General features: G+C 41.4%; 1 protein-coding gene across 3 annotated transcripts in view; it reads right to left on the reverse strand.

Annotated features, from left to right (window-relative positions):
* Positions 1-891: 891 nt before the first annotated feature.
* The window catches only part of ZC4H2 (zinc finger C4H2-type containing), a 35260-nt gene continuing 20004 nt past the window's right edge, over positions 892-16147 (reverse strand). For 2 of the 3 annotated variants that reach the window (XM_068533294.1, XM_068533293.1), the window contains 4 exons: positions 7793-7964; positions 6030-6202; positions 4986-5148; positions 892-2340 (listed from right to left, as the gene is read on the reverse strand). In XM_068533294.1, coding sequence (XP_068389395.1) covers positions 2227-2340; positions 4986-5148; positions 6030-6202; positions 7793-7964 — 622 coding nt within the window. In that variant the 3' untranslated portion in view covers positions 892-2226. The remainder of the gene's footprint in view (positions 2341-4985; positions 5149-6029; positions 6203-7792; positions 7965-16147) is intronic. The other variant, XM_068533295.1, reaches the window with a different exon arrangement.

The following is a 16147-nucleotide window of genomic DNA, read 5'->3' on the forward strand; positions in this document are numbered from 1 at the left end:
ATTGAGTGCTTACTATATGCCTGGCATTGCTCACAACAGTGCCAGAAGTAGGTACTGTTATTTTCCCCATTTTTCCAGATGAGGACACTGAAGCACAGAGAAGTTTCTGTCAACTGTTGGGTTTCTGGAAAGCACTGGGACAGTTTAATGTACAGGATATTAATTAGGGAGCCCTTGGGATCAACACTTGCAGAAGAAAAGGGAAGAGAAGGAGGCAGGATTGGACAGAGGGAGCTATTGAACTGCAACTCAGTCTTAATGGAAACCACAGTACACCCACCCATGGGGAGCTCTGAAGCTGGTATGACCCTTCGGAGTTGTTCCCAATTGTATCCTCATAGGGGAACAGACCTTTACATTCCTGCATCAGTCACTGAATTCCTAGTCCCTGATTTCTAGTTCAGAGTTATTTCACCTACTCCTGTGATCAAGCCATCCCAAAAGGGAGACAAGCTTAAAAAAGTGATCATGGAGAAAAAGTAGGAAAAAAAAAAAAAGGACTCTGGAACCAGACAAATCTGTGTTCAAATCCTGAAACTTCTCTTACTAGCTGTCTGTTTAACTCTGTACAAGTTATTTAACTTCTCTGAGCTTCAGTTTACATTTTCGGAAAATGGCAATAAGAATACTTAGCTTGAAAAGTTGTTTTGAAAATCAAATACAATCATCTATATAAAGCATCTTACATAGAGACTTGACACAGAGTAGGCACTGAATACATGGAAATTATTATAAAAATAGGGTAAATTATTATGCGGCGGTGTGCCTGGTTTTCTCACTTGTAGGGTGGAGTGAATAAGAGTAAAGAAGAGCTACCCAGAAGGGGAAAGGGCATTACATCTTTTCTGTTACCTGGTACTTGTAGGCACTGAGTCAGCATTTACTCCAATGAACAAATGTTTATTTAAAAGGATTTGTACAGACATAACGCTCTTACTTTCAAAGAGCAGAGGAACCTTTTATATATTATGAACACACACACACTGTGGCAACTTAAAACTACAGCTAAGAAAGGAAGGAAAAATATCCCCCCCTCCCCAGCCAGGAGCTAACACTTTTTCAGTCAGTCAGCCCCCATCCCTGTCCCTTAAGTTTGAGAGCGACTTGACTAGAGATGTGCCTTTGGAGGAGGGAAGAGCTGTAGGGCTTGGGGAGCCTGGTGCCTTTTCTTTTGAGAGGGAAATCCACCTGCACAATCCACAGGAAAAGGGGTGGCCAAAAGCTGACCTGAGCTGAGGCTGCCTTAGAGAAGAGAGACTGGAGTAGAAGTCCCACCTACCTGCATGTGTAAAGTGACTGGCATTCACTTGAATCTCAACCCACTACTCTGACCTCTAAGATATACCATTTGAGTAAGTGCCAGAGTAATGGTTTTGAACAAAAGGCAACACAAATGTCAGCCTGGGGCCTCTACAGCCTAAGGCAGCCCCGATAGCAGAGCCCTCAGACCAATGACTTAGGCATCGAGTTAGGCAGGACTTGTGGAGTGGGTCTGGCTCCTTGATTTCACTGTGGGGAACATCTGCTACTGATTTTCAAAAGCTAGGTTTTATTATGGGAGAAAAGCCCACAGATTTTAGGATCCCCAGACACATAGCCTGGTACCTGAGAACTTTAGTATATCTGGGATACTGCCAGGTGGTGGGGTGGTGAGCTCAATAATAACAGCCAGGCCTCCCAAATGAATATGAAAAGGAGAGCTTGTCCAAGCTACCTCCGGGCCTTGAGGAAGAGATGAGGTTGGGGGTGGGGGAGATAAATGCACCAAGCCTATTGAAAAGTCCAACAAGAAGACTGTTGTCCCTTCAGAGCCTAAGGCAAAAGTACAGGGAGGGGGCACACTGGAGCCTTCACCTGAAACAAGATATGGGCCTCCCCAGGCCCTCAGGCCTTAGGCCCCAGGCCTCAGGCACAAGAGACAGAGAATCACATCTGGGACTTCTGCCCTTCCCTTAGCTCCAAACAAGGGCAAGGGTTGAAATGTGGGTGAGAGAGAAGGGATCTTCAGACACAACTGTCATTAGCACCTGAACCACATCTCTTCCTAAACCAGAAACTCCAAGAGCAAAAAGAAATAAGAGCAAAGTGAGAGAGGGGTTGTGCTTCCATCACATTAAATAGGAGACTTTGTAGAGGTGGGGAAGGGTTGTTTCACATGGAGACATCAATCACTCTGGCCAAGGGGAGGGGTTATGAGCAGCAGAGCTCTAAGTGTTCTCCCTCTTTTCATTCATCCTGCTTCCGTTTTGGCTTTTTGGGGTTCCTGGACCGACTCTTGGCTTTGCACAGAGGGCATATAGGTGCATTCCGGTGAATTTGTTGATGACATGACAAGCAGGCCTGGTGGGGGGCACAAGACAAAGCAAGTTAGTGGTCAGATTCTTCTAGGCCCTGGTTCATCTTTCCCAGGGGCCCCCACAAGCAATTGCGATTTCCCAACAGAAAGAAGCAAGACCCAAGTAGCGAGTCCCAAGTAGCGAGATCTGTGCTGGATGTAAGGGATGCAAAGGATATAAGGGAGTGAGAGTCAAAGAGGGGTATTGAGGAAAAATATCCAAAATTTGGCAATAAGGCAAAATGTGAATTGCATATTCATTAAGCATTATACTGGAGCATGGTCTAACAGGCTCACTGAAGGATTATTTAATTCTCTAGGACAGGTATCAATAAACTTCTCCTGTAAAGGCCAAGATCGTAAACATTTTGGACTTTCTTTTCAGGTCATATGATTTTAGTTGCAACTACTCATCTCTAACTGCTTACATAAAAGAAGCTATAGACAATACATAAACAAGCAGGCATGTGTGTGGGCCAATAAAACTTTATTTACAAAAACGGGGAGCAGGTCACACTTGGCCTATGGGTTCTGGTTTGCTGACCCTTGCTCTAGGAGAATGTCTCTTTGTTTGACTGTTTACTACTTATTTAAAAAATTGAAGTATAGTTGATTTAAAATGTTGTGGTAGCTTCTGGTATACAGCAAAACGGTATAGATGATAGATAGATAGATAGGTAGATAGATAGATATTCTTTTCTGTTATGGTTTATTACAGGATATTGAATATAGTTCCTTGTGCTATACAGTAGGACCTTGTTGTTTATCTATTTTATACACAGTAGTCTGTATCTGCTAATCCCAAAAGCCTAATTTACCCCTGTCCCACCCCCTTTCCCCTTTGGTAACCATAAGTTTGTTTTCTATGTCTGTGAGTCTGTTTCTGTTTTGTAAATAAGTTCATTTTTATCATATTTTATATTTCACATATAAATGATATCATATGGTATTTGTCTTTCTCGGTCTGACTTACTTCACTTAGTATGATAATCTCTAGGTCCATCCATGTTGCTGCAAATGGCATTATTTCATTCTTTTTTATGGCTGAGTAGTATTCCATTGTATATATGTACCACATCATCTTTATCCGTTCATCTGTCGATGGACATTTAGGTTGCTTCCATGTCTTGGCTATTGTAAATAGTACTGCTATGAACATTGGGGTGCATGTATCTTTTTGAATTAGAGTTTTCCCTGGATATATGCCTAGGAGTGGGATTGCAGGATCATATGGTAACTCAAATTTTAGTCTTTTAAGGAACTTCCATACTGTTCTCCATAGTGGCTGCACCAATTTACGTTCCCGCCAACAGTGTAGGAGGGTTCCCTTTTCTCCACACCCTCTCCAGCATTTGTTATTTGTAGAATTTTTAATGATGGCCATTCTGACCGGTGTGAGGTGATACATCATTGTAGTTTTGATTTGCATTTCTCCAACAATTAGTGATGCTGAGCATCTGTTCATGTGCCTATTGGCCATCTGTATGTCTTCTTTGGAGAAATGTCTATTGAGGTCCTCTGCCCATTCTTTGATGGGATTGTTGGTTTTTGTGTTATTGAGTTGTATGAGCTGTGTTTATATTTTGGGAATTAAGTCCTTGTTGGTCGCATCATTTGCAAATATTTCCTCCCATTCCGTAGGTTGGCTTTTCATTTTTGTTTATGGTTTCCTTTGCTGTGCAAAAGCTTATAAGTTTGAATAGGTCCCATTTGTTTACTTTTGCTTTTATTTCTATTGCCTTGGGAGACTGACCCAAGAAAACACTGGTACAATTTATGTCAGAGAATGTTTTGCCTGTGTTCTCTTCTAGGAGTTGTATGGTATCATGTCTTACATTTAAGTCTTTAAGCCGTTTTGAGCTTACTTTTGAGTATGGTGTGAGGGAGTGTTCTAACTTCATTGATTTACATGCAGCTGTCCAGCTTTCCCAATACCACTTGCTGAAGAGACTGTCTTGTCTCCACTGTATATTCTTGCCTCCTTTGTCGAAGATTAATTGAACGTAGGTGAGTGGGTTTATTTCTGGGCTCTCTATTCTGTTCCACTGACTATAAATATTTTTCCATTAAATAGTATACTATTTGACTATTTACTATTGATCAGGGCCCAGATGCTGTGACTTAATGTTGATAAGGCACAAATGGTTTTTGCCCAGTAGAGATGCAAATTATTTTTGTTCCAAAGAAAAGGTAATCACAAAGATTACAGTTTTATTTTCCTGTAGGACATTAACCAGTTCTGGATTTAACATTGCAAACTTATTTCGGCATTCCTTTCCTTCCCTGACCTGACTATATAATTATCTGTTCCTCTAATGCTTCTGGAACCAGCTTTGTAATGCTGCTGGCTCCCTCGTTAATGACACACGTTCACTATATATTTGTCCGAGTCACGTTTCTAACTTTCTGAAAATTATACTTTAGCAGAGCCTGCCAATCTCCCTGCATTCTAACCCCTCTGGGAATATGAGGCAACAAGACCAGTGGCTCTACTACAGCACACATACACACCACCCCTTCCTCTGTGCCCCAAGCGAAGGCTGTTTTAGGAAGACCCCAAATAAGTAAGGCCAAAGACCCAGACCCAACCTTCCATGGGGCTGCTTGAGGATACCTTGCTTCCTCCACAGTCCATACCCAGCTCACTCACCTTCATAGGTGGGGGCTGCTGCCTGAAGGTGGCTGTCTGCCGAGTGTCCTGCTTCCTAGCCACTTGGAGTTGTTGGGCGGCAGCGGCTGCGGCGGCCAAGGATTCAGGGATCGGGGGCTCCTGAGGCTCCGTCTGCCACTCTGCTTTCTGCTTCTCAAAGTAACTTTGGAGATGAGAGACATTAGCTGGATCATTCTGAAAGCAAGGAGAACCTTGCCCCTCTTAAGGACTCCATGCTACAGAACGAAGGGGGTTGGGCTGTGGCTCACTGTAGGAAGTTCCTGCACCCTCTCCAGCACAAGGCTCTTCTCCCTGGGTGCCAGGCCCACTGTGTGTTGGGAAGGGTACTCCTCCTGCTCCTTGGCTCTGACAGGCCCAGAAAAATAAAAAAAATCCCAAGGCTAGCCAAGTCCTCAAAGGGCATTTGTCTACCCTCCATCCCATGATCCTTTGCAGTATTCCTATTAAGTGTCCTCAGGCCTCTGCTGGCATACCTCTAGGAATAAGAAGCTCACCACTTCCACAGGCAGCCTGCTCTACCTTAAGGAAGTATGTTCCCTTCTATTCCTTCTACTGAACTGAGCTCTGTGTCTCTGTAAAGTAAGCCTAGTTCCTAACTCTGGGTCTTGAGATAAAGTTCCAGGCTAGCCCCTGGAGGCCATGAAAGTTCACCCTTCTGTGTTTTCAAGGTTTCTGGACACCCCTTCTAGACCTTGACTTGGGAAGTGACCTCTTAAGAGTCACAGATGCATACACACACAACGAGTCATAGACATAGTCTTGTATTGTCAAAATTGCACAAAGAACTTTAAAAGCCATCTAGTAATTCTAGTCTAATCATCTAACAGCCCAACACAGAGACTTACCCAAGGTCATGCAATGAGTCAGCCACTGACAGGCCTGGGGCTAGGACTGGGTACCCTGACTTTCAGACCAGGCTTTATGTGTGTATATATGTGTGTGTGTGTGTGTGTGTGTGTGTGTGTGTGTGTGTGTGTGTGTGTGTGTGGTGTATGTTGCAGGGACAGGAGGCAGGCAGCTTACTCCAAGGAGAGCTTCTCCTCCTCTTCACATAAGTCAGGGAGCCTCTGCAGGCCCAGAGTCATGCGCAGGGCATCCACATGTTCCTTCAGCGGCTTATACTCATCATGTAGCCGCCGGGTAGACTCTAGCAGCTTGTTTAGGTCATTCTCAGACTGTTTGATGGTGTTTTCCATCTGGAACACAGAGTGAGGTAAGCACAGAGAAAAGACTCCAAGATTCTCAGCGAGGCTGTACAGCTGAGTGGATAATAGCACAGGCTCCAGAGCCAAACCAATCTATGATCAAGTCCTCAATCCACTATGTATTCTATGTGACTCTTGTCAAGCCTCAGTTTTTTCATCTGTATAATGGTGATAACAATCATACCTACCTCATATAATCTTGGTGAAGATTCAACGATTGAATTCATATAAGCGCTCAGTACAGGGGCTAACACAGAGTAAAGGCTCAATTAGTGGTAGTTATTATTCAAATATAGCATCTTAGAGCTGGAATGGCCCTTAGAGCTCATGTAGTGCACCCCACCACCATTTTACAGATCAGAGAATTGAGACTCAGAGAGAAGAAGTAACTTCCTCAGAGAAATGCTTCCTAGGAGCAAAGTCTACATAAAGACTCAGGGCTTCTGCCTCCCAGGCCAGTGGCTTTTCTCCTAGATCAGTGGTTCCCAAAATGCAGTTACCAGATCAGCAGCATCAGCATCAACTGGGAACTCATTAGAAATGTAGATTCTCAGGTACCACCCCAGATATAAGCAATCAGAAATTCTGGGGTGAAGTCCAACAACCTGTGTTTTAACAGGCCCTCTAGGTGACTCATGAGGCATGTTCAAGTTGGAGATCCACTGGCCCAGATTTTCAGCCCCTCTGTGACTAATACCTTGTTTATTTCTCTATCCTTAGTTAGCTGGCAGCAGAACTGCCAACGCCTCATGAGACCCTGATATCCTGTGATCTTGTGACACAGAAAATCCCAGGTAACTACTGTCCAAATTGCATTCATATTTCCTTTAAGACCCTAGGCCTGGCAATATCAGGAAGTATATATTGCCACAGAAATGAGTTTCCCAAGAATAGAAACTTAGCTCCTTCAAACGTGATTAAAAAAAAAAAAATCTCATTATCATAGGCTCTAAGGGTTGGAAAGGGCCTTACAGGTCAGCACCTCCAACCTCCCTCCTGGTGAAGGAATCACCAATACTGTAGCCCAGACAGGTGACCATTCAGACTCTGCTTTAATAACTCTAAAAAGTGGGGGACTTATCACCATAGCAGGCAGTTCATTCCCCACATTCCAAGGGTCTCCAAAAGAGAGACTGTAATGAGGGAGCCCCAGTTTGGTAGGCTGGCAGAGATGGTTTGTTTGGCTTAGTTGGAAGCTTTGGAGCCCTAAATTTAAGTTAGATCCCCAAGGCATCTGCCTGCTCTGCTTTTCCCCAAGGCTAGCTCTCAACTCCTAGACTCCCAGAATGAGAGCACATCAGTGCTGAATGAGACCTCAGAGGTGACTGAATCCCTCTCATGGTACAGAGAAGGAAAATGAGGCCCCGAGAGAAGAAGGAACTTGTCCAGTGATATACAGTCGATCAGTGACAGAGCCAGGGCTGGGTCTCAGAACTCCTGGATTCTTCCATTTCACCATAGCCTGATGCCTACTCCCCCAAGTTGGCCACAGCCACATCTCAAGGAGAGTCCACAGCACTCACTACTGCCTATTCCTCCTCAAAGGGCCCAGAAATAGGCTTCAGGCAGCCATCCACATACCACATTGATATCAGCGTGGATCAGTCGGAGTTCCTCCACATGGGCCATCTTCTCCTGTAGCAGGAGGTCCATCTCCTGCTTGTATTCCTTCAGGTGCCTCTCCTCTGATTCAAGGGCCTCAAACTCAGCCTTCAAACGGGTCTTGATCTTTTCCATCTGCAGGGTCTTGTTCCTGCCATTCCCCAAAATGAGGAAACAGACCAGCAGGAGAAGGCAGGAAAAGGGAAATGGAGTACAGAGTTAGAGAAATGGAGTACAGAGTTAGGCCCTGAGCCAGGGCTATCTTGTTAAGCCATCTTTCTAAGCTTCCCTCTCTTCAGGCAGAGGCAGCCTGAAGCCATCCCCACAAAGACAGGAGATTCTTTCTTCTAAGATAAAAGCTCAGTGGGTCTCGAATGGGGATGATTTTGTTCCTTGATGGAGCATTTGCAAACGTGGGGCAGGTTTTAGCTGTTAGATTGATTCAAGGGACAGCACTACTGGCATTTAGTGGATATGGGCCAGAAATGCTAAACAGCCTCTCAATGCACAGGAAAGTCCCACATCACAAATAACTCCCACCCAAGATGCCAACCATGACCTCTTGAGAAACTCTAGAGCAGCACTATCCAATAAATTTTCTACAATGACGGAAATTTTCTGTATCTATGCTTTCTAATACAGTAGCCACTAGGCACATGAAGCTACTGAGCATTCAAAATATGGCTAGTGCAACCGAGGAACTGAATTTTGAATTTTATTTAATTTTAATCAATTGATTAAAATTAAGTTTAAACAGCCACATGGGGATAATGGCTCTCATATTGGACCGCACAGCTCTATAGGGTCCCCTCATCAGTTCCAGAAGAGGTAGGAGACGGGAAGAACTGCAGCTCATTTCTTTTCCTAGAAAAAATAAAACCTATTTCTGGCTGTTAAATCCCAATTGCATACCCTCTGGCTCAGTAATCCCACACCTAGCAATTTATTCTAAAGAAATAAGTCAGGGAAGCAAAAAGTTAATACACAGGGATATGCTTTCTGGTCTATGGGCAAAATTGGAATATTTGGCAGCCACTAAAAGGAATCATTATGAAGACTTGTGACATGGAAAATGTTGAAGATACTCCATGAAAAGGTATATACACTAGGATTGCAATTTCAAAATACACATGCATGTGACTAAACAAAAGGAATTGGCAAGAGTACAGTTTCAAGGATCTTTGAGACCACTGAAGCCTGCCTAAGTGAAAGAGCCACAAAACTTTGGAAGGAAGCCCCTCTAGGGCACACTGTTGCCCTCCCACTCACTCTCTACTCTCTGGTTCTCAGGTTCTGTCTAGCCATCATCCGTTACTCAGATTAGGCATCTCCTTTATTCTGCCTCAGTAGCTGGCTTTCTCCTCTGCCCCAGCCCATCCCATGGTTACTCTTGCTCCACACCCTGGCCTCTGGCCTCTGACCTCAGCCTGCTTCTGTGTTCATTCTCTCTCCTTTCTTCAGCATTGCCTGCGGCTCCTGCCTCAAGAGGTGGCCCTCAGTGGCACAGAACCACAGAAAGAATTATGTTAGGTGGGTAGGATGACAGGAGAAATTTTTCTTTCAATATTCAAAAATTTCTTTTCAAGTTATTATATTGCTTTTACCTTAGAAAAGGTTAAAAGGATGGGTGTTATTATCCCATCTGTAAAGAAGGAAATTGGGAGTTCAGGATGGTAAGTTGCAGTAAATGGGATGCTGGGATTTGAACCCAGGGCTCTCTAACACCACCCACTACTCCACACTGCCTGACTGGGGTTACCCAGGCTAAGGGGCATAAACATATTGAGGGTTCTCGGTATACCTGTTCAACTGCCTTGCAGAGGGATGATAGTGATTTGTACTGGTCAGTTAATCCACTACTTAGAGCCCCCTCCCATCTAGACTTCTATTCTCTTCCTCTAGATTGCATACAGAGCAGTCTAAACTTCACCTATCCCTACCCCAATTTACAGATGGGAAAACTGAGATTCAGAGTGATATAGTGTCTCACCCTGATTCATACAGCCAGTTTGTGGCAGTGCTAGGCCTAGAACCCATTTCTGCAGGCAGAGCCATAATTTGAAAGGAACATGGGCTTTAGATTCAGACGTGGGTATAATTCCTGGTTCTGCCCCTGACTAGCTATTTGTCCTTGGACAATAAGAATAACAACTATATTTATAGTTTAATTATATTCATTGAGCACCGATTATGCACCAATTATAGAAGGCTTAAAGATACATTCATTCAACAAATACTTATGGAACATCTATCATGTGCCAGCCACTGTACTAGGTGCTAGAGATAGAGCAGATAACAGGACAGCCTGTGGACAGGGATCTTCATCTAATGAGGAAAATAGACCCTGAACACATGTAAAACTAAGTGATAAGTAATATGGATGAAATGCAGAATGCAATGGAAAGACACACCAAAGGGTTCTAACATAGTCTGAGGGACACTGTAGTCAAGGGGGCTGTCACAGGAAGCTCCCCTGAGAAACTGAGAATGTGACATCTAAGCTAAGACCTGGAGAATGGGTCGGAGGTAGATGCCTGGGTAGCAGGTAGACATAGAGGAGAGCAGTCCAGGCAGAGAGAATACTATTTGCAATGGCCCTAGAACAGAAAAGAATATGGCACATTAGAGGAACTGAAAAAAGGTCAGTGTGGCTGGAACATCTACTGCAAGAGGTGTGTGTGTGTGCGTGTGCGTGTGCGTGTGCGTGCGCGTGCGCGCGTGTGTGTGTGTGTGTGTGTGTGTGGTGTGCTGGGGGCTGTCTGAGATGAAACTAGGGAAGTTGCCAGAACACAGCCTGGAGATTGAGATGAGGAGCGAGTACTTTTATCTTCAGGAGAAGGGGGAATCATTGTAGAACTTTAAGCAGCAGGAGAGTGACATAATCTGATTATCTCTTTTCACTTTTCTCAGCCCTGGTCTCCTCATCAGTAACACAGGAATAATAATAGCACTTACCTTACAGGTTCTTTGCTGAGGGCTAAATGAGCTAAGACATGTAAAGTCCCCAAGCAGAGTATGTGGCACGTGGTGAGCAGTCAACAAATGATAGTACCTGTCCCTCCCCACACTGCCCAACTCTTCTGCTATGGTTATCTCCTTTACCACAGTGGTTTAAACTTTGTTATAAAGAGCCTACAATGGGTAGGATGTGTGTATAATGTGTGTGTGTGTGTGTGTGTGTGTGTGCACATGCATGTGTGCACATGTACTAGCATGAGTAGCAAGGTATATTACCACTTATTAAGACTATAATAATAATCATTAACATAAGTCACCTCATAATGTCAGTATGAATAATGGCATTTTATAGGGCTGGCCCAAGCCTTCCTAATTTGTAATCAATTCAGTTAAGATGCTAGCGACTACTACTAAATGAAATCAGGGGTGAGAGATCTCTCTCACTGACACTTCATAGAAATCAACATAGTACATCTTTCCCTGCTTGGATGAGTGCCTTTTATCTAATCCTCCCTCCTCCATCCATGTCCAATTCTGCTTATAGACAACCCCATGTTGTCAGGCAGGGGACACTGCAATCCCAGATTAAATCAAAATAAACCAAAGGTTTTCACCTGGTGGGGTCACAGTTAAAGTGCTGCCTGGAACTGGAAAATCAAAGGCACAAAGGCTTCCTCAAAAGCACCGTGGTATTTCCTCTCCTTCAGGAGGAGGACTGTCACCAGCAAAATGGCAGCTTTATCCTTTGGGTATGAGGGCCAGGGTAGCCACAATCCAAGGTGTTTTGGAGCCTTTTTCTATTGTCCACTGTGGCAAGAAATGGCAAGGACTAGGGACCCTGGCTAAGGGGCAGAAGGGCTAAGACTCCTCGTTATGAGAGGGAAGCAGAGTTATGAAGATGGAGTTCAGAAATAGCCTCTATTTACTGCTATTTCTAAAGTCAGTTTCTCGGGGGCTGGCGGGGAGCCCGGCCCATGCTTTAGTGGAGGGACAGCGGTGTCACTGCAGCCTTTGATGGTACCACTGTTACCTCTCAGCAGTGGTTTACCAAGGGCCGGGCAGTGAGAGCAGTCCACCCCAGGTGCGGAAAATAAAGAGGTGCATTGTGTGCAGAGAATTAAAAAAAAAATTAATAGAACCAACTAAAGTTGGTCTGCTCTTTATTATCACCATGCACTGACAATTCTAAACAATGTCCACTGAAGGACATCTGGGCTGATTCCAGTTTTTGGCGGTTATGAATAAAGCTGCTATGAATATCCAACTACGAGTTTTAGTGTGACCTTAAGTTTTCATTTCTCTAGGATAAATGACCAAGACTGCAATCGCTGGTTTGTATGGTAATTGCATGCTTAGTTTTTTGAGAAACTGCCAAACTGTTTTCCAGAGCGGCTGTACCATTTCACATGCCCGCCAACAATGTATGAGTGATCTAGTTCCTCTATGTGGCCAGCCATTTTGCTTGAACTGTTTTAAAAGGTATATGGAGATACCTCAAAGTGATCTTAATTTGCACTTCCCTAGTGGCTAGTGATACTGAACATCTTCTCATGTACTTATTTGCCATCTGTATGTCCTTTTCCAAAAAATGTCTGTGCATGTCTTTGGCCCATTGGACTGTTTGTTTTCCCAGGGTTGAGTTTTGAGAATTCTTTATGTGTCCTAGATATGAGTGCTTTGTCAGATATGAGGTTTGCAAATATTTTCTCCCATTTATTAGCTTGTCTTTTCATCCTCTTAACCAGGTCCTTAGCAGAACATTTAAAACTTTTTTTTGATGAAGTCCAATCTATATATATATTTTATGGATAATGCTCTGGTGTCATGTCTAAGAGTCTTCACTAAGCTCTAGGGTCTGCAAATTTTCTCCTATGTTATCTTCAGAAAGTTTTATAGTTACATTTATGTCTACAATCCACTCTGAGTTAACTTTGGTACAAAGTTCGAGGTTTAGGTTGAGATTCTTTTTTTTTTTTTTTTTTGCTTATGGATATGCAATTGCTTCAGTACCGTTTGTTATAAAGACTGTCCTTCCTTTGTTGGATTACTTTTGCACCTCTGTCAAAAATCAGTTGGCCATACTTGTGTGGATCAATTTCTGGATTCTCAGTTTTGTTCCAATTACCTATGTGTCTGTCCCTTTGTCAGTATCACGCAATCTTAATCACTGTAGCTATATAATAAGTTTTGAAATCAGGAAGAGCGATTTCTCCCATTTATTTTTATATCTCAAAATTCTTTTGGCCATTCTAGTTCTTCTGCCTTGCCATATAAATTTTAGAATAATTTTGTCTATATCTACCAAAAATCTTTCTGGCATTTTGATGGGAATTTTATTAAATTTGTACATCAATTTGGGAGGATTGGCATCTTTACTATATTGACTCATCTTCCAAACCCTGGATACAGTGTCTCTCTCTATTTAGATCGCCTTTGATTTGTTTTATTAGCATTTTGTAGTTTTCAGCATAAAAGTCCTATACATCTTTTGTTAAATCTTTGTTACACTTAGGTATTTCATGTTTCTGAGTGCTTGTAAGTGGTTTCATGTTTTGTAATTGTAGTTTCCACATGCATATTGCTATTTTTTTTTAATGCTGATCTTACATTCTGCAATCTTGCTGACCCACGTGTTAGATGTAGGAGTTTTCTGGTTTTTTGTTTTGTTTTTGACTTATCAGGATTTCCTACATAGACAAATCATGTTATCTGCAAACAAAAACAATTTTATTTCTTCCTTTCCATCTTGTACGCCTTTTATTTACTTTCTTGCCTAATTGTCCTGCCTAAAACCTCTAGTGCTATATGGACTAGCAGTGCTGAGAGTGGACATCCTTGCCTTGTTTGTGATCTACGTAGGACAGCATTCATTCTTTGACAAGTAAGTGTATTGTTAGCTAGCTGAAGGGTATTTGTAGATGTACTTTATCAAGTTGAGAAAGTCCCCCCACCCCCATTCCTAGTTTTTTAAAGAGATTTTATCATAAATATGTGCTGACTTTTGTCAAGTGCTTTATCTGTATTAATTGACATAATCATGAGATTTCTCTTCTTTAGCCTTTTGATATGATACATAACAATTAATTGATTTTTGAATAACAAACTAACCTTGCATCTCTGGAATAAACCCCTCTTGGTCATGGTGTCAATTTTTTTTTAATATATTGCTGAATTCTATTTGCTAATACTTTGATAACGATTTTTACATCTATAATCATGAAGGATATTAATTTATAATTTTCTTGTATTGTCTTTGCCTGAAATTGTTTCAGGGTATTAAGGGCTTCATAAAATAAATGGAGATGTGTTCTTTCCACTTCTGCTTTTTGGAGAGACTGTTAAGAAATGGGGTTAATTCTCTTTAACCATTTGGTAAAATTCTCCAGTGAAACCAAATGGGCATGGAGGTTCTGGTTTTGGGGGTTGCTACTTTACAAATTTAATTTTCTAAATAGTTTCAGGGTTATTCAAATTATCTATTTTATATCGGGTGAGTTGTGGTAGTGTTTTTTGAGAATTGACCCATTTCATGTAACTTGTAATGAGTAGAATTGTTCATAGTATTCCTTTGCTATTCTTTTGAAGTCTGTGGGGTTGGTAGTGACATTTTCTGTTTCATTCCTGATGTCTGCAATTTGTGTCTTCTCTCTTTTTTCTTTCTTAGTATTGCTAGAGGTTTTTCAATTTTATATATTTTTGCAAATATTCAGCTTTCTGTTTCATTGATTTCTCTACTTTTCTTTCTGCTTTTAATCATCAGTATCTGCTCTTATCTGTATTATTTCCTGTTTTCTGCTTGCCTCGGTTTTATTTTGCTCTTCTTTTCTAGTTTCTTGAGGTAGGAGCTTAGATTATTAATTAGAGGCATTTCCTCTGTTCTAAAGTAGGCATTGGTGCTACAAATTTCCCTCTCACCACTGCTTTTGCGTCATCCCATTTTGATATGTTCAATTTTCATTTTGATATGTTTCATTTTCATTTTCACTCAGTTCAATGTATTTTTATTTCCCTTGAGATTTCATCTTTGAAACATGCGTTATTTTAGAATTTTTTTTATTATTATTATCCTTTTTCCTGGTATTTTTTTCTGACTTCTTGATTTCCAGTTTGACTTTATTAATGTCAGAGAACACACTGTATTTCCTGTCTTTTAAATTTGTTAAGAATTTTTTTTTTTTTTTTTTGTATCCCAGAATATGGTCTGTCTATATTGGTATATGTTCCATGGACACTTGAAAAGTATGTGTATCCTGTTGTTGGGTGGAATGTTCTATAAATGTTAATTAGATCCTGTCATTGATGGTGTTGTGGAGCTCTATACCCTTGCTGATTTTCTGTCTAGTTCTATCAAATGATAGACGTATGTTAAAGACCCCAGCTATAATTGTGGCTTTGTCTATTTCTTCCTTTGGTTCTGTCAGATTTGCCTCTCATATTTTACAGTTCTGTTGTTGGTGTATACCCATTTAGGACTGCCAGGTCTTCTTGGCAGACTGACACTTTTGTCATTATCTAATGTACCTCTCTGTACCTAGTAATTTTCTTTGCTCTGAAGTCTACTTTATCTGATATTAATATATCCATTCCTGCTTTCCTTGGATTAATGTTTCCATGGTATATCTTCTTTCATTCTTTCAACATACCTATATCTTTATATTTGAAGTGAGATTCTTGTAGACAGCACATAGACAGGTCATATTTTTTAATCATCTTGGCTGATCAGTATTTGGATTGCAGTATTTAGGCCATTTATATCCAGTGTACTTATTGATAAGTTAGGACTTAAGTGTATCATTTAATTTTTGTTTACTATTTGATCTCTCTCTTATTTGATTCTCTGTTGTTTCCTTTTTGCTGCCCTCCTATCTTTAATTGAATGTTTTTTGGAATTACATTTTACCTATACTGTTTTGAAGTGTATCTTTTTCTATAGTTTTTTCAGTGGTTGCTCTAGGTATTATATTTCATAATTTATCATAGTCTTCTCTGTCATCTTGTTATTAGGGTGAGTGAAGAGTAGAAACATTACCTCCCTTTATGCCCCCTTTACCCTCCACCATTTATAATATAACTATCTGAAATATTTCTCCTACATAAGAGCTATGTTTGTAGAGAACCATGTTACTGCTTCCACCATCAGAAATGATTTAGAAAACTAAACAGAAGAAGGAAAATGTACTGTATTTTAATTATATTTTTACTCTTTCTCTTGGTTTTTCTTCCTTCCTGATATTCCATGTTGTCTTCTTTTAGGAAAGATTCCTTTAGCTATTATTATTTTAGGGTAGATCTGCTGGTGACAGATTCTCTTAGTTTTCTTCATCTGAGAATGTCTTAATTTATTCCTCATTCTTGATGGATATTTTTGCTACATGT

This window comes from Eschrichtius robustus, chromosome X (genome assembly GCF_028021215.1).
Source record: "Eschrichtius robustus isolate mEscRob2 chromosome X, mEscRob2.pri, whole genome shotgun sequence".
In the NCBI taxonomy this organism is placed as follows: Eukaryota; Metazoa; Chordata; class Mammalia; order Artiodactyla; family Eschrichtiidae; genus Eschrichtius; species Eschrichtius robustus.